The 27,847-nt window shown below is 37.9% G+C and overlaps 1 protein-coding gene across 2 annotated transcripts in view; it reads right to left on the reverse strand.

Moving 5' to 3' along the window:
- The window catches only part of EYA3 (EYA transcriptional coactivator and phosphatase 3), a 98,140-nt gene extending 71,475 nt beyond the window's left edge, over positions 1–26,665 (reverse strand). The window contains exons 1-2 of one of the 2 annotated variants that reach the window (XM_030324036.1): positions 26,547–26,665; positions 95–196 (exon numbers count right to left, since the gene is read on the reverse strand). In XM_030324036.1, the coding sequence (XP_030179896.1) occupies positions 95–127 (33 nt within the window). In that variant the 5' untranslated portion in view covers positions 128–196; positions 26,547–26,665. The remainder of the gene's footprint in view (positions 1–94; positions 197–26,546) is intronic. The other variant, XM_030324037.1, reaches the window with a different exon arrangement.
- Positions 26,666–27,847: the final 1,182 nt, after the last annotated feature.

Below are 27,847 nucleotides of genomic sequence, written 5' to 3' on the forward strand. Positions count from 1 at the left end.
AAATTGGAATCTGCAGTATAACTGAGTGATCTTTAAAATCTCTTAAGATTAGCTTTTCTATAAAGAACTTTAAATTGTTAAAGGAAATACTTACTGGTTGTTCTGGTAAATCTTGCTCTTCTTCCATGAGGACCAATATTTCTTTCTTACACTTATGTGACTGGATTGCAAGTGTCTGTCAAGCAGTCTTCACAGTCTGTTTAAAAAAGAGGGGGGGATCCAAAGCTTTATGTCCTCTTTTATCATTGAGGCCATCAGATAATAGTTTTTTTAATTTTTGTTACCTCAAGCTTTCTACGTGAGTCCCAATCTCAAAATCTCAACCTGCACGTGGCTTTTCCAAACTGACATGCTGTACCAAGTCAAGACAGGTATACCCAATGACCTTTATACTACATCGCAAAAGCCAACACGTGGAAGCCCTTCTGGTTTACTTAAAACGTGGTTACTATAGTGCCCAATGCATTAAACATTTTATAATGACAGCTGTGTGCAGATAACTAAAACATTATTTTTGAGGATTATTGTTACATTAAAAAATGATAAAAACTAGCCTAGCAAGTCAGTATGTTATGATAACATCTAACCTGCTTGAATCTGGAACATTTACATAATTGTTAACACAGACACACCAAATCACTTTAAATAGGACAAAATGGACTATCAATTAAATACTTTCACAACCAACTATCTATATATATGTTATTAATTTAAAGGCAAGTTCTTCTGGATTTATTTTAATAATGCAAATAAATAAGTAAAGCAAAACCTTGAATTATAGAATTAAGGAAAAATAATCATGTAAAGCCAAGACCCAATTTTATTCTGAAATAACAAGCTCCACTAAATATACTACTGTGTCAATTTTGTTTTTAATTTTTTCAATGTTTATTTATTTTTGAGAGAGAGAGTTTGAGCAGGGGAAGGGCAGAGAGAGAGGGAGACACAGAATTCTAAGCAGGTCCCAGGCTCTGAGCTATCAGCACAGAGCCCGATATGGGGCTCAAACTTATGAACTGTGAGATCATGTTCTGAGCCAAAGCTGGACACTTAACCAACTGAGTCACCCAGGTGCCCCAAAGCAAACTCTTTACCTTCTCAGACCCTGCTCTTCTTGACCTGATTTCCAAACTAAGAAAGAAAAATAAAGGACTCGAAGACCCCAATTAATGGTAAGAACATTTTACTGTGGCCTGCTGGCAAGAAATAGGTAGATATTAGAAAACTAAACACATTGGAAAAACAAAAACTCCATTTCCATTTAACCCAAATGAAACGGACACTTCTCCAAAACAGATGTGACTGCTTCTGGTTTTAATTAAGGTCACTCCTGTTTTCACTTCTACCAACCACTGTACCTAACTTAACCTATAAAGCTAAAGCAAGTATAGAATCTTATTGGCAAAGTAATGGAAACATATAAAAAACACGAAAAAAGAAATGAAAAACTTCAGTAGTGCCAATAACACCACCCCTCCACTTCTACTGCTCCATCTCGATGCAATACAGCATGCTTTATTTTAGAGCCACACTCCAGAATGGGAAAAAGAGAGAAAACATGTGTCTTTTTAGATGCAAAATTGTCCCACTCTACCACAGCTTTAATCCCTTCCCAGACCTAGAATGTCGTAAGAAAAAAGTTTAAAGGTCAGAAGCATGTGATCATCAATACTCACGTGGAGTCGTACACAGAGCCTCAAAAGCTAAGTTCTCAAACTACATGACGTAGATAACTAGTGCTGCAGAATTACGGAGCACAATAACTAAAGCCCACAGGGGCTATCTTGCCTGAACTTGTTTTGCTCTACTCGGAAGAGTATAATCAATGTGACGTGAAACTGATTACAATTGTGAAAGATGAAACATTTTTATGTTTTACCAGCTCCTTCCCATCTTAGTTTTAAATTGAAATGTCTTTATTTTATGGGATTTTAATAACATCTAAATGTACATAATATGCATACATAATTTCATCCCAAAACAGGAGCAAAATCTGGCCAAATCATGAGGTAAATGTAATGCCTTTAATACCTCATTTGTTGAATTTTTGTGTGACCAGCTCTCACCTAAACAAAAAGTGTTTACTTAAGTAAAACAAAAGTGTTTTACTTAATTGAAGGCCATACTGTAATAACTGTAATCTCTAATTTGTAGATTCTCAGCACGGGAGAGGGAAGGGATGTTCCTTCTCATGGGGGAAGGGTTATAAAATCTACTTCTGGGCAAGACAGAAGGTAAGAAAAATTATTTTAAGAAAAGGATACTCATAACGTGCTTTAATTTTAAACATAAGAACTAATTGATTTAAAAAATATGAACATCAAAGGAGAACAGACATTTTTTATCGATTAAAAGGGATCATGGGTTTTAGAAAGTAAGAAATACTACTCTTAATTGTGGGGAAATAAATTCTCAAGCCAGACAAAACTAAATGTTCAATCTTGAATTTTGTTTTTTAGAAATATGGCAATATTATGGTGATCTTATTATGAAAAGGAACAAATTTTTTTATTTTTCTTAGGATAAAATCTATGGTGAGTTGCAAAAAAACTTTAAGGGAAAAACTGGAAGACATTCTACCTCCTCTATTTTTCTTTGAAAATAAGCACCCTTTGTTATTTCCATCTTAAAAATCCCTTTTAGTTTCTCAGCTTTTCAATTTAGGGAAATAAAAGGGGCATAATTTTTATAGTTAGAAAACATTTTTTTAAATCAAGTAATTGATCAATGATCACCAATAATTTTGATCATTTTAGAACAAACAAACAAAAAAAAACGATCTACAAGGAAAGCACATGATTTGTTACAGAATCTTCTGGGATTCTACTGGCAACGTGTAACGTGTATAAAGTTGCAAACATTCATTCTGGTACATTTGTGTATACAATATATTAATTATATTAATAATGACTATAAATTATGTATTTTCCTCACAACATGCATCTAAGACACTACTTTCTATCAATACAGTAGTCTTCTATCCAATAATTTATAACTTGAATAACCTGAAAAATATAAGGATATACTAAATATAAGAATGCAAGTATTTGTCACATTCCTAGCACTTCTCAATGTGCTAAAACCTTAATATTAAGACCTCACACCATTTTCTGTAATTGGCACATGCTTACAATCAAGTCACGTTTACTAGCAACAGACGGAAGTGCTGTATAACACAGATACAGTGCTCTGATACTTAATATCAAAAAAAGTACAGAATTACTATACTAATCTTAATATTCTCATTTCCATGTATGAGTTCTAGCATTTAATCGAATTGTGGGTTTTTAATGTAACCTGATATTATTCTACACTTACTGAAATTCATCTTTTAAAATATCCAAAAATAGGACTTGACAAGGACTTGACATAGAAATGGAAAGTGGATTCTTATTGCAATTTAAATGAATACAATTACTTACAACTTAGTCAAACGGCCAGTGAAATTACAAAACATGCTCTGAGTCAATCTTTTAAGTACCTTCGAGCATTTGGACAGTAATGTCTTCTCCTAATTTTCTAGTTTCAATTCTTACTATTGATTTCTAAAAACAGCTTTTTAATCACCTTTTTGGGTGAGAGTTTGTCAGTATCTATATATCATCATGGACAGACATCTGGGAAAATCTACATTTGAGAACAGAAATAGTATTATTTCCTAAGACTTTCCCTACCTGTAAACGCTGACAACGAAAAAATAGGGAATTCTGTTTGGATTTGAAAGGTCAATTTTAAATACTGTGATTTCACATGTTTATAAATAAAGCAGGATACTTTTGTAACATGGCAGTCATAATTTAAAAAAAATTGTTTTTTAATGTTTATTTATTTTTGAGAGAGAGTCAGAGCATGAGCAGGGAAGGAGCATTGAAGAGAGGGAGACACAGAATCTGAAGCAAGCTCCAGGCTTTGAGCTGTCAGTGGAGAGCCAATACGGGGCTCGAACCCACCAAGTGCAAGATCATGACCTAAGCTGAAGTCAGATGCTTAACTGGCTGAGCACCGAGGCCCCCCGGCAGCCATAATTTTTATTTTTAATCTTTAGAAATTAGAAGGGAAATTATTAGTAAATATTTTATTTCAAAATTCTAATTAAGATTCCTATGTCATAATTTCTGTTTTGCACCAAGTTAAACATTCTATTCACCCTGTAACTATAAATGGCTACAGGTAAGAACTTACGTTACTGCAATGTTATTATAGCTCTTAAGTATAGGAAGGGAAACACACACACACACACAGCACAGAATAAAGGTCAAATTGCTTTCAATGAAAATAAAGTATATGTTACTCTTGATTATGTGTCTAAATAGAGCACAACATTCTGATTATAAGTCCTAGAAGGGGAACTTGAATGTGGCTACGTGTGCACAGATTAAGTGAGTATCTTTGATACAGTTCTAAAGAGAAAACAGGTAGCTCATAAATTTAATCACTGACTACACTGTCTACTTACTATTTCTTCCAAAGCCTTATAGATAAATTTTTAGAACACACCAAACAAAAGGCTACAGTTTTCCTGGGGAAAATTAACAGCATCATTCCCCAAATTAAATATATCTCAGCAAGGGGCGCCTGGGTGGCTTAGTCAGTTAAGTGTCAGCTCAGGTCGTGATCTTGTGGTCTGGGAGTTCGAGCCCTTCGTCGGGCTTTGTGCTGACTGCTTGGAGCCTGGACCCTTCGGATTCTGTCTCTCCCTCTCTCAAAAAAGTAAACATTAAAAAACTAAAACAAAAAACAAAAAAAAAAAAAAACAAAAAAAACCCCTATATCTCAGCAATAGTTATAAACAATAGTAATCTAAAGAAGTGTCAAAAAAGTGGTACATCATTACTTAAGATTAACATGTGGATTACTTTAGGATTTAAAAGTACATAATTAGCAAAAAAAGAGTACCTAATTAGCAAATGTCTATCATGGTATCCTCAAATATAATTATGTGTATGCCTTGAAGAATGAAAACAGTAAGCAAAATACTGTCTTTTAATGGCTTTAAGATAACTGCTTCAAGTATTGTTATTCAATAATAACTTATCTATTTAAAGGAGATCATAAATGAATTAAGAAACTAGGGTCCTAACACCCAAAGTACCAAACATAAAATCTAAAGACACCTCTTCCAAATAAACTCTAATTTATCAACTAGGAGGCCTTACAAGGCAAAATCAGAAAAGGTGTCAGGAGAAATGGTTTCAAAACATAAGAATACATCTCTGTGGTCTCTTGTGAAACATTGCTTAGTAGTAAGCGGCAGAGGGCAAGTAGTAATTTGGGATTCCTAATCCACAAAACATACACATTAATTTCAAACATAAAGTGAACAAATGTTTATTCTAATACTTACAAATATCTTATTGAAATTAGGCAACAATAACAATGAGTATCTTGGAGGAGAAGAGAATAATTGAGGGAATTAAGAAAGATGTACCCTACACCAACCAGTCTTTAAAACCAATTATAGTGGGAAGGACGAGAGAGCAATCATTTACTAAGCATATATAATACCCCAATTATTTTTAAGTTTATTGTCTTACCTAGTTTTATTTCCACAACTATCCTCATACAGGACAACTATCCTATCCACGGACAGGGCAACTAGGACTGAGAGATTTAAACAATTTGCCTGAGAATAACAGCAATAATGTTTCAGGTTAAGGTAGAAATACATCAAATAAAGATATTACCACCAGAGGATGGTGGTAATAGTTGCACAACACCATGAATGTACTTAATGACACTGAATGCTGTATTTAAAAGTGGGTAAGGGAGCCTGGGTGACTCAGTCGGTTAAGTTTCTGACTTTGACTCAGGTCATAATCTCATTGTTCCCAAGTCTGAGCCCTGTGTCGGGCTCTGTGCTGACAGCTCAGAGCCTGGAGCCTGCTTGGGATTATATGTCTCCTTCTCTCTCTCTGTCCTCTCTCTTCCCTGCTCGTGCTCTCTCACTCTCAAAATTAACATTAAAAAATTTTTTTTAAATAAAAGTGGGTAAAATAGTTAATTCTGCTATGTGTACTTACCACAATAAAAAAATACTAAAAGACCCACGAGGGGCGCCTGGGTGGCTTAGTCAGCTAAGCATCTGACTTGGGCTCAGGTCATGATCTCGCAGTCTGGGAGTTTGAGCCCCACGTCGGGCTCTGTGCTGACAACTCAGAGCCTGGAGCCTGCTTCAGATTCTGTGTCTCCCTCTCTCTCTGCCCCTACCCCACACACTCTCTCTCTCTCTCTCAAAAATAAATAAACATAAAAAAAATTTTTTTAATAAACAAAAAGACCCATGAGACAAGAAATCCCAAAGCAATGATCAAATCTAAAAAGTGCTTATAAGTAGAGAAAAATCAATATTTAAAAACTATTGCCAGGGCACCTGGCTGGCTCAGTTGGAGCCACATGTGACTCTTGATCTTGGGGTTGTGAATTTGAGCCTTACAGTGGGTATAGATTACTTAAAACAATTTTTTTTTGATGTTTATTTATTTTTGAGGGAGACAGAGACAGAATGCGAGTGGGTTGGGGCAGACAGAGAGGGAGTCATAGAATCTGAAGCAGGCTGCAGGCTCCGAGCTGTCAGCACAGAGTCCGACATGGGGCTCAAACTTACGAGCTGTGAGACTGTGACCTGAGCCGAAGTCGGACGCTCAACCGACTGAGCCACCCAGGCACCCCTACTTTAAAAAAATAAAATCTTAAAAAAATACTGCCAGAAAAATGGTATCAATGTGGAGAAAAACGTGACTAATTCTAAATATATGAAGAACTAAGCATTCAAGAAATTTTGGAGAAAGTAGATTAGCATACTTATCTGTAGAAAAGAGATAAAAATTTTGTGCAACAGAAGAAAGCATAAGCAACAAATCAACAGAGCCAGTTATTAAAATGCACTTTCATGCAATGAGAAAAAACAAATCTAAGATTAAAAGGATATAACAAATATAATTATGATAAACCTTAATGTCTATAAAATAAACCCAACAATTCAACAATATGATAATTTGTTATGTGGCAAACCATGACTAACATCCATCAAGGATGGATGCTTCTGTATCCATCAAAGGATACAGACAGTTTAAGTAACCACCAAGATCAAATCAGCACTTGGGAAAAAAGATTCTCACCACTAACTGAATAAACTGTAATATTTTTAAGATACTACTTTCTACCAATGAAATACCAAAAATATATATATAAGCAACAAAACCGAGTGTTCTCTGAACTATAAGAAAATAAGAAATATTCAGGGGTGCCTGGGTGGCTCAGTCAGTTGAGCATCCGACTTGGGCTCAGGTCATGATCTCACAGTTCATAAGTTCAAGCTCTGCATTGGGCTCTGTGCTGATGGCTCGGAGCCTGGAGCCTGCTTCAGATTTTGTGTCTCCCTCTCTCTCTGCCCCTCCACAGCTCACACTCTGACTCTCTCTCTCTCAAAAGTAAATAAACATTAAAAAAGATTTAAAAAAATATTCAGGCACAGCTGTAAAATCATATTATCTTCAGACTATCCTCTGGTTAGAGTCAGGTCATAAGATTGCCCATGGCCTGATTCGTTTCCTAATTTTTCCCCCAAAATTAAGTAGAGGGGTAAAAAGTCAACTCTATTCCACTATTTCAAAAAATAGAGTAAGTTTGTTCAGAGAAATGAAAAATCAGAAACAACCAACTTGTGGAGAATGGTTTACCTATGCTCCAATTGCACTAATGAACATTCTTTATTCTTTTTAATTGTTTTCAATGTTTGTTTATTTTTGAGAAAGAGCGAGAGAGACAGAGCGTGAGCAGGGGTGGGGGAGGGCAGAGTGGGAGGCAGACACAGAATCTGAAGCAGGCTCCAGGCTGTGAGCTGTCAGCACAGAGCCCAACATGGGGCTCGAACTCACGAAACCGTGAGATCATGACCTGAGCCAAAGTCGGAGGCTTAACTGACTGAGCCACCCAGGTGCCACTAAAATATTACTCTGCATATATACAGGAAAGATGTTGTATTAGTACTTTTGTAAACTGCCACTTTACCAGAATCTCATTCTTTCTAATAATGAGAACAGTAAGAGAGTTGATTGTTGAGTTTCAGCTATATATTTTCCCTTGCTGCATAAAAATAGTTTCCTTCCTCTTTCCCAATATTAACCTCTTTATTTCTTCTTACTACCTAATGATATTGGTTTACACCTCCACTATAATATTAAGTAACAATACTAAATGTTGGGCATCCATTTCTTGTTCCTCACATTAATGAGAATACTTCTACCATACCACTGTTAAGTGTGATATTGGTTTTGGTCTGAAATAAATTTGGGGTGCCTGCCTGGCTTAGTTAATAGAGCATGTGATGCTTGATCTTGGGGTCATGAGTTCAAGCCCCACATTGGGCACAGAGGTTACTTAAAAAAAAAAAAAAAGAAAAAAAAGGAAAGGAAAAGAAAAATGAAATAAGTTCTCTTTAATCGTGTCAAATAAGAATTCATCAATTTTAATTAAATGAAGAACATTTATCAGGAAAAGATATTAATTTGGTCAATGCTTTTTTGGCATCCAAAATGATGATGACCATATGGTTTTTCTTTCATCTATTAAAACAACATGTTAACAGATCTAATATTGAACCATATGTGCATTTATTTCAGAAATTAAACTCTTGGGTTGTAGAATATTATTTTAACATACTATTGAATTCTATTTTCTAGTACTGAATGTAAGATTTTTACATTAATAATTGGAAGATTCTTCCATGGTTTCCTATTTTGTGTTGTCCACGAAGTTTTAGAATCAACATTTCATTGGCTTCCTTAAAAGAGCTATAAACTCTCTTATCCGTGCTCTGGTTCAGCTATCTATTCCTTGGCTATTTGAAATAACATACCTATGAAAACACCTAGGTCTAAAAGTTTTTATGGAGCAGTCCTTTGATAACTTTACGGATTCCCTTTATTGTTATTGGTCTACTGAATTTCTTTCTTCTGGGGTCAAATTTGGCAACATTTTCTAAAAATATCCATTTCATCCAGATTGTCAAGTTTATTTGCATAAGGTTTTAAACCATAATGCATGTGTGTAGTCTTTTCATTCTCTTTAGAATGAATTCTACCATAAAACCTCCCAAACTTCGGGGCGCCTGGGTGGCTCAGTGGGTTAAACACCCAACTTCGGCTCAGGTCATGATCTTGCGGTTTGTGGGTTCGAGCTCCGCATCAAGCTCTGTGCTGACAGCTCAGAGCCTGGAGCCTGCTTCGGATTCTGTGTCTCCCTCTCTCTCTGTGCCCCTCCTTTGCTCATGTTCTATCTCCCTCCCTCTCAAAAAATAAATAAACATTAAAAAATTTAGAAGAAAAAAAAAACCCTCCCAAACTTCATCCAAATCAGTTTACTCTCAGTGAACTTCCTATTGATCAAAATCAGTAATCAGAACATTCTGATTCAAGAGAGCTGAAGAAGCACACCCATTTATGTCCTCTCTCCAGAAATCCACTTCATAAAAATAATAGCAAAGGAATGAAAGAGATAAAAGACACAACAACAAAATAAAAACAGTGGGGCATCTGACTGGCTCAGTCAGAAGAGCATGAGGCTCTTAATGTCAGGGTCATGAGTTTGAGCCTCACATGGGGTGTAGAGATTACTTAAATAAATAAAACTTGAATAAAATTTTAAAAAAGAAAAGAAAAACAGTGATTTCAAGAGGCAAAAGATTCAACAAATTTCTAGAAGACAGAAAGTATATACAGAATTGATATCTGAGTCATCCATTTTCTCATCATTTCAAGAAATATTTTAGGGGCACCTGGCTGGCTCAGTTGGTAGAATATGTGACTCTTGATCTGGGAGTTGCAAGTTCAAGCCCCACAATAGGTGCAGGGCTTACTTTAAAAAAAATAAATATTTTATGTACTAGGCATTATTCTAGGCACTGGAGATAAAGAACTGTGCACAAAGACTCCCTGCTCTTAGTATGTTTATATTCTAACTGGTAAGAGACAGATAAAAAGTAAATTATTATTCAAGCAGTGGTAAGAAATATAAAATAGGACAAGGAAAGAGAGAAACTAATTTCCTACAGAGTCTGGATTCTTTGTTCCATGTGGCCACTGAAGTCTCTGATGTTAGTTTAATGGTCAGCTAATGATTAGACAGAGATTTCCTTAGACTCCTGGAACCAGTAAATCTCCCAGTCTTCATGGATGGGCTCTGTATATGTATTAGGGCACACTTTTAACACTAAGCCAGTTTACAATTTCTCCTTAGCCTTCACTATCCGTTGGCACAGAGCCTCAACATGAACTAGAACTAAGACCTTAGGGCCTTCTCAGGTCCTTTCTAAAGATGCACACAGCTCAACATATGGGCACAGCCTTCTAGATTCCCAGGAATATATCAAAGCTTTACAAATCCCCTATGGACATCACTCTCCAGCTTTTCCTTTTAAGCTTTTTGGTTAGTCTGTTTGCCCCAACCGTTACTCACTACCACAGGCAGCTGAGACGTTCAATTGCCTCTAATTGTTTTCAATGAATACCCTGGGCAGAAAAGGCTCCAAGTCTGGTCAAATATATGCAAGTTTGCAAATGAGGTCTTTTAAGGAACCACCAGACAGGTCAATTAATAACAAATAATAACAAGTCAAATAATGACAATTCTCTGGAACAGGGCTTTGAAAAAGCTCCAGTCTTGGTCTGTAGCTTCCAGTTGGCTTCTGGGCTGCTAGTTTTCACCATGATTAGGGACTGTTGGTTTTCAAAGCTACTGTGGAACTGGAGAGAGGACGGCACCTGGGCAAGTTAAAACATTACAAAGTTCACAGTGTTCCTGAGATTTGGCCATTTTTCTTGAATAAATGTTCCTAGTTTGCTACAAGCCTATGGTTAATGTTCAGAGTTCTGAAACAGTTGATTTTTACTATGTCTGCCAGTGTCCTCATTGTTTTTATAAAGTATTTCCAGAGGTTCTTCCTCTGCCATGACTGCCGACATCCTGCATTTTAATTGAGAAACTCCTTTTTTTTTTAAATGTTTATTTTATTTCTGTGAAAGAGACAGAGCATGAGCAGGAAAGGGGCAGAGAGACAGGAGACACAGAATCTGAAGCAGGCTCCAGGCTGTAAGCTGTCAGCACAGAGCCTGACACGGGGCTCGAACTCACAAACTGTGAGATCATGACCTGAACCAAAGTTGGACACTTAACCGACTGAGTCATCCAGGTGCCCCAAGGAACTTATATTCTAATAGAAAGATGAACAAATAATAAGGTAATATGATTTCACAAAGCAATAAGTACTATGGAAAATAACACAAAGAATAGAGAGTGACTACAGGGGAGCTATTTCAGATAGGGTGATAATTTCTGTGAGATGGTAACATTTCAGCAGAAATGTTAATAATGAAAAGGATGGAGTTATAAGAAGATGCAAAGGAAGAGGTTTCAGAAGGAAAACAAGTGTAAAGAAACTGAAAGGATGACATCTGGGCATGTCGAGAAATGGCAAAAAGGCCAATGTTAGCAAGTGAATGAGTGGTTGGAAAAGAAGACTCAGATGCAGGCAAGGGCCAGATGACACACAGCCTTGTAACACATGATACGAAGTTTGGGAACGCAATGAGTGCTTCAAGCAAAACAATGACATAATTTGAGGGGTACCTGGTGGCTCAGTCGGTTAACCATCCGACTTCGGCTCAGGCCACGAACTTGTGTTTCGTGAGTTTGAGCCCGGCCTCAGTCTCTGTGCTGACAGCTTGGAGCCTGCAGCCTGCTTCATATTGTGTCTCCCTCTCTCTCTGCCTCTCCCCTGCTCGCACTCTCTCTCCCTCTCTCAAAAATAAAGATTTTTTGAAAATTAAAAAGAAAAAAGAATTACATAATTTGATTAATAAACACTAAACACCATGGGGAGAATAGACCATATGGATATACTTGCCCTCCTCAGGCAGACCATTCAATGTGTCTGGAAAGTATTTCTCCAGGCTTTATCCAGGGGACAAACACCAGATGCTCAAAATCAAGAGCAAGGGCCAGAACACTGATTTAAGCTCCAGGCACCCTTCATTTCTTCATAACTGTTTACTTGAATCTGGTACATTTCTAAAACTTCTACATATACTTTCATCTGTGATTTCTTCTCCTAGTCTCTATTGACCCAATCTCCTTGTTCCTCATCTTTCAGAAATTTGAAAGTCTCATCAACTGATGGTAACCTTTCTTGATATACTAAAACATCTAACATATCTAACATATTACTCAGAGTCCTTCATACTCAAGAGTCCTCCTTTGTGTAGACACAAATATCCAGCAGACCTATACTCAGTGATCTCCCTTAAAGCTCTATTTATTTATTTTAGAGACAGCAAGAGAGCACACACGAGCTGGGGAGAGGGGCAGAGGGAGAGACAGAATCTCAAGAAGGCTCCACACTCAGTGCAGAGCCCAACGACTCTGTGATCATGACCTGAGACAAAATCAAGAGTCAGACACTCAACCAACTGAGCCACTCAGGAGCCCCAGGCTCTCTCTCTTTTAAGTGACCCTAAGAGAGCCCTTTAGCTCTCACAATTCAGGCATCAGCACAAATCACATTTCTGTGGCCAAAAAAAATTGCAACCAACTACATCTTCCAGGCTGAACTGTCTGTGGATAGACAAAAGCCATCACCATGCTGGTGAACTCCCTCCATAAATAAACAGCCCAGCCAAGTGACTGTGGTAAAATTGGGAATTCTTCTGGTTACTTTATTTGGGAGGTATGCCTGACCAACATATCATGGTATTGTCAGCTGTAGGAATATTTATAGTAACTTTACACTTAATAGAATACTTATCTGAACTTACTGAGAATTTTTTTTTAATTCATTTAGTCTGTACCAAATTCTTAATAGAAACAAAACACTTTATTGGGAAGAGATTCTCTAAGAAGAATTGTTCTTATGATTTCTAATATTATTTCTTAGAAAATCATCCTTTGAAGTTGTCTATAAAACAATCTTTGGGGCATCAGGGTGCCTCAGCCGGTTGAGCATCTACCTCTTGGTTTTGGCTTGGGTCATGATCCCAAGGTCACTGGGCTCTGCACTGAGCATAGAGCCTGCTTACAATTCTCTCTCTCAGGGCACGTGGGTGGCTCAGTCAGCTGAGCATCCGTCCAACTTTGGCTCAGGTCATGATCTCATGGTTCGTGGGTTCAAGCCCCATGTCGGGCTCTGTGCTGACAGCTCAGAGCCTGGAGCCTGCTTCGGATTCTGTGTCTCCTTCTCTCTGCCCCTCCCCACCCCACCCCTCTCAAAAATAAATAAACATTAAAAAAAAAAAAAAGATTCTCTGGGGCACCTGGGTGGCTCAGTTGGTTAAGCACCTGACTTCGGCTCAGGTCATGATCTCACAGTTCATGAGTTCGAGCCCCACATCAGGCTCTGTGCTGACAGCTCGGAGCCTGGAGCCTGCTTTGGATTCTGTGTCTGTCTCCCTCTCTCTCTCTCTGTGCCCCTCCCCACTTGTGTTGTGTCTCTCTTAAAAATAAACAGTAAAAAAAAAAAAAAAAAAAAAGATTCTCTTTCTCTCCCTCTCTAAACAATAAAAACTAAAATATTAAAATCAAATATTATTTAATAAAAATTAACAAAAACTTTTCCCCATAAGCTTCCAATAAAATAGGGAGATGTGTTCTATAGGAAAAATTCCAAAACCAGGGTAAAAAGTATTGAAAAGGAATGAGTTCATCTGAATTAGATTTGTCAAAGTGAGTTTAATAATAATCCAAAGTTCTATTACGTTCCTTCCAACTCTCCTACATTTTAGTAACTTGTCAGTCACAAGCCTAAGAATTTAATGTATAGAGAACCAGACTCCATGGTACTCAAAACCCCCAAAATTTTATCTTCATCCTCTCTTAAATCTGTGAAGTTAACTAAGAGAATCACAACTTTTTTCTGCAGGTGCTACAGACTGATACATGGTTTATACCAACATGAATATCCTGTGCATTGCTTCCACTTACATAGAAAAATTTGTACCCTACTTCATCAAAATTCACAAGTCAAAACTCTATATATCATTCTATAAATCTGTATACCACGTTTATACATCAATTAGCTCTCCATTATTCAGATAAAATTTATCTTACACCATACTAACAGAACTAAGTCTTTTGAAATGTATGTCCTTACCTGTAAGAACTATAAAATCTAAGTTAGGTTCTTTGATCAATGTTTTATTTCTCCAAACTTATTTACTCCTTCAAGAATCCATGAGCCAAAAATTCAGTGCTGTCATTTCAGCACAGAATGAGGAATAGTAAAGGTTTCTTTTTTCATATTAAAAAATTTTTAATTCCAGTGTAGTTAACATACAGTGTTGTATTAGTTTCAGAATGACAGTGAAGTTTTAACACTTGTTATTTTACAATTTTCAACCTAATTCACCTCTGTCGGAGGCAAGTTTGGCAAGCTTAGAGCACTGACTCTGGAGCCAGACTACTTAGGTTCAAATTCCAGCTCTGCACTGATGAGTGCTGTGGGAGTTTAATTATTCAACTCTCCTGTGCCTCAGTTACCCCATCTGTAAAATGGGAATAATAATAATAATATATTATCTTTGTCATAAGGTTTAAATGAGTTAATATTTGTGAAGCTCTCAGAATAGTGCCTGGCACCATAGTAAACATGACAAAGCTGTTTGCTGAAGAAAAATTAAATTAATAAATATCTTAGACATAAGACAAATTCAGGAAGGAAATCTGGTCTTGAGTGAAAGTCAACTCATTAACTCGTTGCTCTTAGTTTTTCAAAGGGAAAAATATTAAAATTATTAAGGATAAGGCCCAAATAGCAAGAGATTCCTATGAGAGATTAACAAGTTGGACCTGTAGTTTTGCTTTTGTCACTTGGCTTGATTCCACATACCCTACATGAGAACTTTCCCTATAAGTCCTTTGCAAGGAAAGTGGTTTTTAAGCTCCTGGACAATAAAACATTAAATGTCAATCACATCCTGTTACTTAGCAAATACACAGAACTCATCATGGTCACAAATACTTTCAGGAGATCCAACTGTGAGTTGTGAGTTATTAATAGCTAACATTTATGGAATGTTTTTTATGGGTCAGACACTGTTCTAAGTATGTTACATGTATAATTCATTTAATCCTCTCAGTAAGTCTGTAAGATAGGTGCTATTGATTATTATTACCATTTTAGAGATAAGAAAAAGTACAGAGAGTAACTTGGCCAGGGTATTTACCTAGTAAGTCACCAACCTGGAATTCAAGCCCAGGCAGCCAAGCTTCAAAGCCTGAGGTTTCAAACCACAGCTATGTGCCATTCAATATGAAACATCACAGACAGGACTGATGACTTTAAAAAGCTGACCAAGCTAAAAATCTATGCTATGTCATGCTATTCACAAGCCAGATAATGAGAAGATACTAAGGCAAGTTTCCTTCTTTATCCTCTCTCATTTTTGTTCTCCCAGGCCTCCCAAGTGAATATGAGTTAATAAAGTGAAGTGCTTTACACAGTGCCTGGAACATAGTAAGTGTTCATTAAGTGTTAGGAGGAGGTGATGATAAAAACAGTAGAGTATGTTGCTGACCCTGCCTCACTCTAATGGCTATGATACGCTAGGAACTGCTGAGATCTCTACTACCTTTCCTCCTTTATGATTACAGAAAAGGAGTTGGGACAATACATACATGCAGTCCACTCTTCAACCGTGTTACTTTCACCTGACCATATACACAAGAGACACTGCTTCACTGCTCAGTTCTCTCTTCTGGTTTACAAAGACTGGATTGGGGCCAGAAGAAAGTAGAATAAAACAGCTTTGTAACCTTTGGACTAGTTGCTAAGAGCAGAAGCAAAGTTCGCAAAACGCAACTTCATCAACTTCAACTTTTGACTATAAGATGGAACCTAGCAAATGATTCTCATGATGGAAGCTCTGCATGTGACCAAGTGTTTTCAACCTCATGATTCTATATTATTGCAGTCTTTAAAATGATGTGCCTAACCACAGTAAAGAACAGAGATGACAGCAATGACAATCAGGGCAATAGGGTCTCCCTCTCAAATGTTCTGCAGTTATTTAGATTAAAAGCATGGGGCGCCTGGGTGGCGCAGTCGGTTAAGCGTCCGACTTCAGCCAGGTCACGATCTCGCGGTCCGTGAGTTCGAGCCCCGCGTCAGGCTCTGGGATGATGGCTCAGAGCCTGGAGCCTGTTTCCGATTCTGTGTCTCCCTCTCTCTCTGCCCCTCCCCCGTTCATGCTCTGTCTCTCTCTATCAAAAATAAATAAACATTGAAAAAAAAATTTAAAAAAAAAAAAAAGCTTAACAGAATCAAGATACATTTCAGAGAAAAAAAACCTAACAAACCCAAACATTTTCAATTCCAAAAAACAATATTAGAAAAAAATCTAGCAGTCATTTGAATTTTTCAAACTCCAGGTATAATGCATTAATGTTGTCTTATTAACTGAGTGAAGACTAACAGTTTTTAATGAAATACACTAAAGCAAAATAGAACAGAAAATATTACAATGTATCACCAGTAGTAAAGATAATATTGTTCCACAAAACTTCTGTTTCAATTTTAAACATTAATATGTACATATACATGTATAAGTACTGGATAATGTATACATACGTGTGTAAGTACTGGGTAACAATGAAAAAATGCATCTTATAGTGGGTCATGATCAAAAAAATTTGAAAGCCACTTTATCAGAATATAAAAAACTGACCAGTCAAGGAGGAAAATATCCACTTCAAACTACACAGGAAATAACATTCAGAGTTCTGGTGGTTCTCTTAGTTAAAAAAAAATTTTTTTTTTCATTTTGTTTATTTTAGAGAGAGAGAAAGAGAGGTGGAAGGGGCAGAGGGAGAAAAAGAAAATCTTAAGCAGGGTCCACACTCAGTGCAGAGCCACAGAGCCAAACTCAGGGCTGGATCCCACAACCCTGGGATCATGACCACAGTCTAAACCAAGAGCCGGAGTCTAAACCAAAAGTTGGGGGGCGCTTGAATGGCGCAGTCGGTTAAGTGTCCAACTTCAACTCAGGTCACGATCTCGCGGTCCGTGAGTTCGAGCCCCGCGTCGGGCTCTGGGCTGATGGCTTGGAGTCTGGAGCCTGTTTCAGATTCTGTGTCTCCCTCTCTCTCTGCCCCTCCCCCGTTCATGCTCTGTCTCTCTCTGTCCCAAAAATAAATAAACGTTAAAAAAAAAAAATTTTTTTTTTAAATAAACCAAAAGTTGGTTGGGATGTGCAACCAACTCTTAATTAGGTTTTTAAAGGCAACCCTTTACTCTGAAAAAGAATTTAAAAAGGAGAAGAAAACCATCTATAAGAATCAATAGTTTAACAGTTACTCCAAATAAACAAATTTCACAGAATGTGAGGTGCCAACACTAAATAAATATATACTAACAGGAGATACACGGGAATGAGAGAAAGCAAACATTTTCAGTTCATCTAGCTATTAAATGCCACACCAATATTAGAGATGGCTTATACTCTTTGCAAAAGCTCTCATTCCCAATCTCAAGAACACTTATTCATCAGTTATCTGATAGCTGCTTCCCAACCTACAGCAAAGATTTGGTAAAAGGGAAAAGTAGATTTGAAAAGTTCAGTGAAGTAATAACACACTGATTCCTGGAGAATGTGTTGTTGTTTTTTTTTTTAACGTTTATTTATTTTTTGAGAGACAGAGAGAGACAGAGCGTGAGCAAGGGAAGGGCAGAGAGAGAGAGGGAGACACAAAATCTGAAGCAGGATCCAGGTCTGAGCTGTCAGCACAGAGCCTCACACAGGCCTCGAACCCAAGAACCTTGAGATCATGACCTGAGCTCAAGTCGGACATTCAATCGACTAAGCTACCCAGACGCGTCCTGGAGAATGTTTTTTAATAAGACAGGTATATACTACTTTTTACCCTAAAATGTTCTCTTAATTCTGAAATTTTCTAAAAAAACAAATCATATACACATTTTGGATTATGCTGTCGACAAAGAGTGAAACTGCCATATTAATATTATCAATCTAGTAGGAAAAAATTAACATTATTGTGTTAAATTAAAATTCCCTCTTATTTTAGGGGCGCCTGGGTAGCTCAGTCGGTTAAGCGTCCTATTTCAGCTCAGGTCATGATCTCATGGCTTGTGAGTTCGAGCCCCGCATCGGGCTCTGGGCTGACAGCTCAGAGCCTGGAGCCTGTTTCAGATTCTGTGTCTCCCTCTCTCTGGCCCTCCCCTGTCCACACTCTGTCTCTGTCTCTCTCAAAAATAAATAAACATTAAAAAAAATTTTTTTAATAAAAAATAAAATTCCCTCTTATTTTGAAAAAAGGAGGAACAACAGGTGAAACTGACCTAAATCTTTTTCAACTACTATGGAAACTTAAGAATAAAGTTCAATTCTACCTAAGAGCTAATCATTCTAATTTATTCCCATAGTAACAGTGCTGCTAGCAGAAACAATTTCCCTAAATTCAGTAATTGCTACATTATTAAATTTCAGGTGAAAAAAAAACTATTGAAATTTTAGGAGATAAACTAATTATCAAACCCATATATAAAAAAGAATTGCTTCTGAAACAAAAATTAAATGTTTAAACCAAAATAAGGAATATTCTAAATCACCATAGCAAAGCTTCTCAGATCCATATTTTTCCCACCAAAAAGAAAAAAAATCAAGACAAAAGCTACTATGAAAAATGGTGTACTAAATTAATGTCTGAATTAATAAAAGGAGTTAATATATAAGAAATAAAATTAGTATCCCTAACCAAGTGTCCCTTCTTACCAGAAAATAACTATAGTTTTCTTCTGCTAACCAGATTCCATGATTCTCAATTGTTTCAAAAACTCAGAAAAATAACTTCTCATATCTCAGTCCCAGACTCCTACATTAATTAAACTACACTTCAAATGATATAAAATCATCTCCTTCCCTTAGAGATGCAACAAGAATTTTTACATTTGGGAATAATAAAAGCACAAAAGAAGTAATATTAATATAATTAGTAATATTCTAAATGACTACATGCATTTTTTAATTTATAAAGGAAATGGTTTGTGAAAGTTCTCCTCGTTTCTAAGTCAAACTAAAAACACTCTTTTCTAAGAAAAACTAAAAACACTAATTTAAATATATTAATCTCAACATAACAGTCCTAAGGAAATGGAAGTACTTAATTTTGCACAAATTTCCAACTTTTCCAAATTTACTACAGGTAAATCAGAAATCTCAGTTTGTTTTCTATTTCATATTTCGAAGTTGTTAAATTCATAGTGGACACATTAAGATTTCAGAGTTTAAGACTATTACATAAATTTAATACTCTGCAGATCAAAGAAAGGAAGTATAATAAGATCAAGAGGTAGGACATTTTAGGGGCGCCTGGGTGGTTCAGTCAGTTAAGCATCGGACTTCAGCTCAACTCATCATCTCATGGCTTGTGTGCTCGAACCCCACTGACAGCTCAGCCTGGAACCTGCTTCTGATTCTGTGTCTCCCTCTTTCTCTGCCCCTCTCCCACTCACGCTCTGTCTCTCTCACTCTCTCTCTCAAAAATAATAAACATTAAAAAAATAAATAGAGGAAGACATTTTAGTAATATAGAATACATTTTATTAAGTATGCTACCTTTTCTCCAAATAACTCAAAAGTAACCAACTTCCACACAATAATTTTTTAAAGAGGGAAAGATATGGTCCTGCTTTCCTTTTTTAATACATGATTTTTGCCATCTAAGAAACACAGGTGGTAAAAGGGTTTGCAATTTGCCTTAGGCCAGCCCATGTAAAACCCCTCTCTAAGGTTCCCAAGCCCAAAGTGGTCCTCTGATAACAGTTTCCGGCAAACTGGATTTTTAACCTTAACCTACAAAGGAAGAAATCACTAAATTAGTAAAACGCTGTACAAAAAGGTCATGAACTCTAAAGCCAGAAAAACTAAGTTCAAATCCAGCTCTCTGGCTAACTAGCTGTGTTACTTTGGGCAAGTTATATAACTTCCATGCCTTGGTTTCCTCATTGGTAAAATGGAGATAAGAACAGTATTTACTTCACAGTGTTGTACAGCTTAAGGAGTTCATACATGTAAACCACTCAGAGTAGTTCCTGGCACATAGTAAGAGCTATATAAAGCTGCTTTTATTTTTTACTGTTTTACCAATACAGATTTTTACAGTTCAGTTGCGAAAGTTTCCCAAATGAAATTTATTTAATTGTACCTATAAAAAAAACAATATAATTTTATATTAAACAGTGATGCAAATTAATGTAAGAACCTTAAAATCAAATAATGATGAGAAATCACTGTTTTGAAAACAATAGAAAATCACAAAATCTAGCTTAAAAAAATCATATACAATTGTCACTGAGAAGTGACACTTTCTTAGGATTAAGCTTATTTTAATTCTAATTATATTTTCTTCTTTTTTTCCTACACCCTGGTGATACAGGTTATGTTAAATCTTATGGTTGAATTCAAATATGTACAAAGAAAACCAAATTCAGGATTTAAGTGTAAACGCCAGCCTTATGTATAATGCTACCTAGTTCACATGAACAGCCTATATACGTATTACTAAAACTGTACATAGTAGGTACCCAAAAGAAACTTGCTAAAAGAAATATATTCTTTTTGCCCTATTTTCTAGGGCAAATAAAAGTAAATCTACCTAGTACAAATATTAACCAAGCTGATAAGTTAAAGTGCATCCAACACAATCGGTAGTAAGATCTGTAAGATATTAAGTACTATTTTTTTTTTATTTTTCTTTTTGTTTTGTTTTTTCAATTTTTCCACCCAAGTTTTGGAATCATTTGTTCCAGTTCTATGAAAAATGCCACTGGAATCTGTAGATTACTTTGGGTAGTATGGACATTGTAACAATATTAGTTCTTCCAGTACATGAGCATGGACTACCTTTCCATTATTTATGACATCTTCAGTTTTTTTATTTTTTATTAAAAAAAATTTTTTTTAACCTTTATTTAATTTTTAAGAGACAGAAAGAGACAGAGCATAAGCGGGGAAGGGGCAGAGAGAGAGAGGGAGACACAGAATCCAAAGCAGGCTCCAGGCTCTGAGCTGTCAGCACAGAGCCCGACGTGGGGCTCGAACTCACAAAACGTGAGATCATGACTCAAGCCGAAGTCGGACACTTAACTGACTGAGCCACCCAGGCACCCCTACATCCTACATCTTCAGTTTTTTAATCAATGTCTTACAGTTTTCTGTGTACAGGTATTTCACCTCCTTGGTTAAATTTACTCCTAGACATTTTATTCTTTTTGATGCTATTGTAAATGGGATTGTTTTCTCAGTTCTTCTTCTTCTTTTTTTTTAATCTTTATTTATTTTTGAGAGAGAGAGAGAGAGAGAGAGAGAGAGCGAGCGAGCAGGGGAGGGGCAGAGAAAGAGGGAGACACAGAATCTGAAGCAGGCTCTAGGCTCTGAGCTGTCAACACAGAGCCCAATGCGGGGCTCGAACTCATGGACTGCAAGATCATGACCTGAGCCAAAGTCAGACGCCCAACCAACTGAGCCACCCAGGAGCCCCTCAGTTACTCTTTTTTGACAGTTCATTATCAGTGTGTAGAAATGCAACAGATTTTTGTACATTGATATTTTATCTTGCAAATTTACTGAATCCATTAATTGTAACAGTTTTTTTGTGGAGACTTTAGGTTTTCTACAGGTAGAATTAGGTCACTTGCAAACAGTAACAGTTTAACTTATTCCCTTACTAACTTGGATACATTTTCTTTTCCTTTTTCTGCCTAATTGCTGTGGCTAGGACTTCAATACTATGTTGAATAAAAATGGTGAGAATGGACATCCTTGTCTTGTTCCTGATTTTAAAGAAAAAGCAGTTGACTATGTTTGTGATGGGTTTGTCACATATGGTCTTTGTTATATTGAGGTATGTTTCCTCTATTCCTATTTTGTTAAAAGTTTTAAATCATGAGTTTTACAATTTCAATGGATGTTGAAAGGTTAGGACTACTTATACATTTCCTTTTTTGATTTAAAATACTACTATGGGGCACCTGGCCGGCTCAGTCGGTGCAGTATATGATTCTTGATAATCTCAGGGTTATGAGTTCAAGCCCTATATTGAGCATAGAAATTACTTAAAAAAAAAAAAAAAAAGTAAAATACAACTACACATTTAAAAGAAGAAAACAGTAAAGTTTTCTTAAAAACATAAAATGTTATGAAGTCCATATTTCAAATATGTTTTTAAATATACTACAAATAAAGAAGATACTCTAATTATTTTTACATTTAAAAATTAGATACCTTAGGACCTAGGTTGATGGGACCAAATAAAAATATTGAGATGATGATGTGGTTGCTGCTCCATTATCTATGTTCTCTGTCAATAAGACATATTAATAAGGCAGTTCGTAGCTTAAGCCATATATTCTGTATAAGAACATACACCTGTATTTGTACGTTAATCGGCAAAAAGTCCACCTATTTTCAACTTTATTACAAATAAAATAAATAACCCCCTAATATAAATGAATGTAGGGGAAGAATAAGCTTTTCCTAATATTCTTAAATGCATTTTGAACTTTTAAAAAAATGTTTATTTATTTTGAGAGAGAAAAACAGCATGCACAGGAGAGCAAGGGGAGGGGAAGAGAGGGAGGAGAGAATCCCAAGCAGGCTCTGTGCTGTCAGCATGAAGCCCAAAGCCGGGCTCAATCTCACAAACCATGAGATCATGGCCTGAGCCGAAATCAAGAGTCCAACGCTTAACCATCTGAGCCACCCAGGCGCCCCACTTTGAATTATTTCTATGTTGAACTATTCTACGTTAACTATTTTGAACTAGTCTTCCTCCATTAAAATACACATAAGTTAAGATATCTCCTTGTTATATGTAGAACACAAAAATCTCTTAGACAACTACCGAAAAAGAAGTTCTATCAGCCTTTTATCTGAAAGCAAAACAAAAAGAACGAAGTTATGAAGTGGTTTAGGCAGATCATAGAAACCATCACACCACAAGGTAAGGATGTGGTGTGGGTGTACTTTGTTTCTTATATTTTTAATATTTTTTATTTAACGTTTATTTATTTTTGAGACAGAGAGAGACAGAGCATGAACGGGGAGGGGCAGAGAGAGAGGGAGACACAGAACCGGAAGCAGGCTCCAGGCTCTGAGCCATCAGCCCAGAGCCCGATGCGGGGCTCGAACTCACAGACCGCGAGATCATGACCTGAGCTGAAGTCGGCGCTTAACCAACTGAGCCACCCAGGCGCCCCAGTTTCTTATATGTTTAAAGCTGCATTTTCCTTAAAACATATCCTAGGGTTCAAGAATAAAAGTTTAAATATGTAAAACAACATACAGTAACAAGTAAAATGACAAAAAATAATCAAAAATAATTGAACCAAATAAAAATAGAAAACCTGGTATGCATAAACTAATATGAGAAATTTATTTTAAATGGAGTCCTCAGGGTTACAAAATAAGACTGCCAAACTGAAGGAGAAATTTCTATGGAAAACTGACATCAATTCCTCTCCTGAGCTTTACAAACACATACACTAAGCTGTCTCTAGTGATAATTTTTGTTGTTGTTTGGAAGCTGGGTAGGACATGCACACTTTTCAGAAATTAGAAAGTCTATTAGTGTTTGGTAGAAAGACAGGAGCATGAACACAAATGCTCCAGTGAGACCACAGGATGTTCATGTAAAGGCTTTTAGGCAGCATTCATATCATAATGGGCTAAAATGATTTTAGAAGAAAAGAGAGAAAGAGACTCCCCAAGACTTTTCAACTTTTACTTCTGCACAACAGTTTCTTTCTAGGGGCCGTCTTTGAAGGCAGCCTTGAATTTAAAAATTTGTCATAAATTCCTTCTCCTAGAATTCATTCCTATGGCACAAATGTATTGAAATGAACCACTAGGGGCACCTGGGTGGCTCAGTAGGTTAAGCTTCCAACTGACTTTGGATCAGGTCATGATCTCACAGTTTGTGAGTTTGAGCCCCACTCTGTGCTGACAGTACAGTGCCTACTTGAGATTCTCTCCCTCCTTCTCTCTCTGCCCCTCCACTGTACTCTCTCTCTCTCAAAAACAAATAAATAAACTTAAAAAAAAAAAAAAGAAGAAGAAGAAGAAATGAACCACTAAATACTACATTGTGCTCTCTGGCCTACAACTTTGAGAGAACTAAAACCCACTTCTCTGAGTGCATGACTCTGAGTACAAGACTTCTGTATTTGTAAAAACTGACCTTGGAAAAATCACCAATTCTTTAAGTCTTGATTTCCTTATTTGTAAAATAAAAGGGTAAGTTTGAGCTCTACAGAACCCTCCAGCTGTAACCTGTAGAAATCCATCTACGTTTAGACTTAGACATGCTCAAGAAATAGAAAGTTCAGAAGAATGTGGAAAGGTGGTCTTGCATCAATCCAAATATAAATCTATCTATGGAGTGCCCACGGCTAAAAAAAAAAAAAAAGTCCACAAACTTAGAGGTAAAGAAGCAGTTAGAGGGAGTCAGCCCATACTCACTGGGGTTAGTTTTTAAGGATGTGAAATGAGGAGACCCAGGTTGAACGGAAGCTGGAGTTTCCAATGTAGGTGCTGGGGAGAAGGTATGGGTAAAGAGCTTTCCAAAGGGCTTCCCTCAGCAGTTAGATAAGGACTGAAAACCACCCAAAGGGTCCTTCTCTGTGGCTTCTAGGACTAATATGGCCAAGCTCCAAAGTCCCTTGCTAAAAATAGCTGAAGGGAGCAGCCCCATTCTGGAATGAACAAGGTCTATGCTCTGCTTGTGTATGTATATGCATCATATAATGAGAGAAACTTTTCTCTAACTCACCAGTCAAACGTGAAGCAGACACTTCACTTAAATACTAAATCTCAGAGCACAATTTATATTTCAAAAGCAGATCACATAAAAGTATTTGCAATCAAATGCCAGACATACACCACAAACACTGGAAAAACAAAAATAAAAATTATCCAACGCTGTGTCTCAAAATACACCTCGGATCACAAAATTTGAGACACTAACCCCTATTAAGTCCAATCTCTTCATCTTGGAGGTGACTAAAAGCCATCAGAGAAACTTTAAAGATTTAAGAGAAACCTAACTCTCAAATGAGAAAACGATGGTTTTTAAGACTAAGGTGGAGGGGCGCCCGGATGGCTCAGCTGGTTAAGCGTCAGACTTCGCTCAGGCCTTGATCTGGCAGTGGTGAGTTCGAGCCCCCGTCGGCATCTGCGCTGACAGCTCAGAGCCTGGAGCCTGCTTGGGATTCTGTGTCTCCCTCCCTCTCTCTGCCCCTCCCCCGCTCGCACTCTATCAATCTCTCAAAAATAAACATTAAAAAAAAAAAAAAGACTAAGGTGGAAACAGTAAAGAAAAAATAAAAGAACAGTCGAAGTAATAAAGTAGTGTAATGGCTGACTTATGAAGAAACAGGAAGAAAAACAGAAAACTTGTCAATACGGTAAAAACGAAGAAACCATCTGTAAGAGGTTAAAGATAAAGGTACATTTGCACCCGGAGTTCAATTAATGAAAACGTACTCTGAAACTACTAGAGTGCACTCTTTGGCAGAAAACGTTTCAGTAACTCTAAAATTTCTGGCAAGGAGCTTGTAAATCTGGGGCTAAAAATCTCCCAAGAAACTCTCGTCTTCTGTCATAGCACCTGTCCTGTAAGTAAAGCCCATGCAGAACACAGAGCTGATCGTCCGCATTTTTGCCTCAGCTGTGCACATCCACTCTCATGGGGCAGAAAACACAAAAATGACAGCACGTCCTCATGGCCTGTCAGTTAACAAGACCACACAAGCCCAACCGCTAGCTGTTCCGTGTGCCTGCCACCTGTTAGCCTGCTCCAGAGAGAGCCCCCCAAACTGTGGTCCAGCAAAGAAAAAGGGAACGCCTTTGTTGTTCCCTAACTACGGAAGCTACCAGAGTCTAACCCTACGCCTCAAGGCAAAACTTCCCCCAAGCCGGATGAATCGGCCGACACTGGGGCTTTGGCTAAGCCCTTCTCTAGCTAAGAAAAGGCGGGAGAACCCCAGGCGAAGCACAGATGTCACCTACTAGTCCCAGGAGGGGACAGGGATCGAAGGTGACGGAAGTTGGGGGGCCGGACCTAGGACCCTAGAGAGACGAGCTCAGTTTCGCAGTGGAGGAGGGGAAGCACAATGAGGAGGTGGGCCGTCCCGCTGCGGGAAAGAACAGCGAGAACCCCGGGAGGTGCTAACGTGAGAAGCAAGGGAAAAAGCGAGAGGCAGTGGTGAGGGAAGCGCTGAGGCGAAAGGCAAGAAACCCGGGCTTGTAACGGGGGGATGAGGAAAACAGCGAGGCGAGAGGTGCGCGGAGGCCAGCAAAGCTAAGGGGGAGGTGAAAGAGTCGAGGCCGGCGAGGGAAAGGGCTGGAGTGAGGGAAGCACTGCAGGGACAAGGGACAGGCAAAGAAAACCCCCACCCACAGGGACCGGGACAGAACTCTTGACCCGTCCCCGTACGGGCTGTACTCTACCGGCCGCACTCTGACCCTGTCGCGGCGGTGACTCACCCTAAGGTTGCAGAGGCCCCAGAGCAGGACATGGGTACTGGTCCAGACCCACAGCAGAACCCAGCGGATGGAGGAAACCGCGGCGTTAGCGTGACCCGGATGCGCATCCCTAGGAACCGGAAGTCAGCGGCCAGGGTCACCTCACAATCTACACCTCTTTCCACCAGAAGCCTCTGGGCGCATGCGTCAGGCCTCACGGGGCGGGGCGGGGCAGGGAGGCGCCTAGATTCCGCCCACTCCGCCGCTCCGGGAGCTCCGCCCCTGGTTACGCCCCACCGCGCGCCATGGAGCGGCTTAGTGCTGAGGGGCTGATTTCTTGCTTCGCCCAGGAACTGGTGGTGCTTCTGCGGCACAAGCAGCCACGACAAAAACAAACAAAAAAACAAAAACTTAACGCTTTCATATTTTTAGAAAGGCTTTTAGAATGCATGTAATGCTTGCCTCCCTAAAGCGATCGTGAGAAGAAATGCTGGTTGTATCTGGTAGTTTTAGAAAAAGTGCGGGAGGAAGAATGGGTGGGAAGTTTTGGAAGACGCTGGTGGGGAGGCGAACCCAATATTGGTTTATTCCCAACGTCTATTGGTCTTACAGTACCTTCTATTGCGTGCACGCTATTTTATGTGATAATTTTATCAGAAACAAAATTTATAGATGCTTCACTAACTTTAAGTTACTACCCAAATAGGAGCAGGGTTGAATTCAGGCATGTGGAGACCTGAAATTTATTCAATTTGAGGGCCCTGTTAAAGAAAATCCAAAATTACAAATACAATATTAGGTATAAAAATGAGTCTTTGGAGTGAGAAAAGAAATGACAAATTACAAATTTTAAAACTTCACAAATAACACAAAATCCAGAAAAATTACACACTGTTTTTAAACTGATAACACCTCTAAAATACTTCTTTTCTACATTTTTTGGGCTGTATACTCTTTGATCACCTCTTCCTATGACAACTTATTAAGTAATATCATTTATTGAGATCCTTGACTCCTCTCTTTCACACCCTTCATCTAACTCATCAGTGAGTTCTGCATAATCTGCCTTTAAAATTTGTTCAGAATCTGACCATTTACTGCCTCTACTGGTACAAGCCACAGTCGATGTGCGACTGCTCTTTTTATATGCTTCCTTTTCCACAATCTGTTAATACCACATCAACAGGCTTCTGTTAACACCTTAAGCAGATCCTGTCCCCTCTCCAATGGATTCCTGTTTCCAAGTGAAAACAAAAAATCCTTGTACTGCCCTAGAGGACCCTCAAGACGTGACACCACCTACCCACCCCCAAGTACAACTA

This window comes from Lynx canadensis, chromosome C1, assembly GCF_007474595.2.
Source record: "Lynx canadensis isolate LIC74 chromosome C1, mLynCan4.pri.v2, whole genome shotgun sequence".
Classification (NCBI taxonomy): Eukaryota; Metazoa; Chordata; class Mammalia; order Carnivora; family Felidae; genus Lynx; species Lynx canadensis.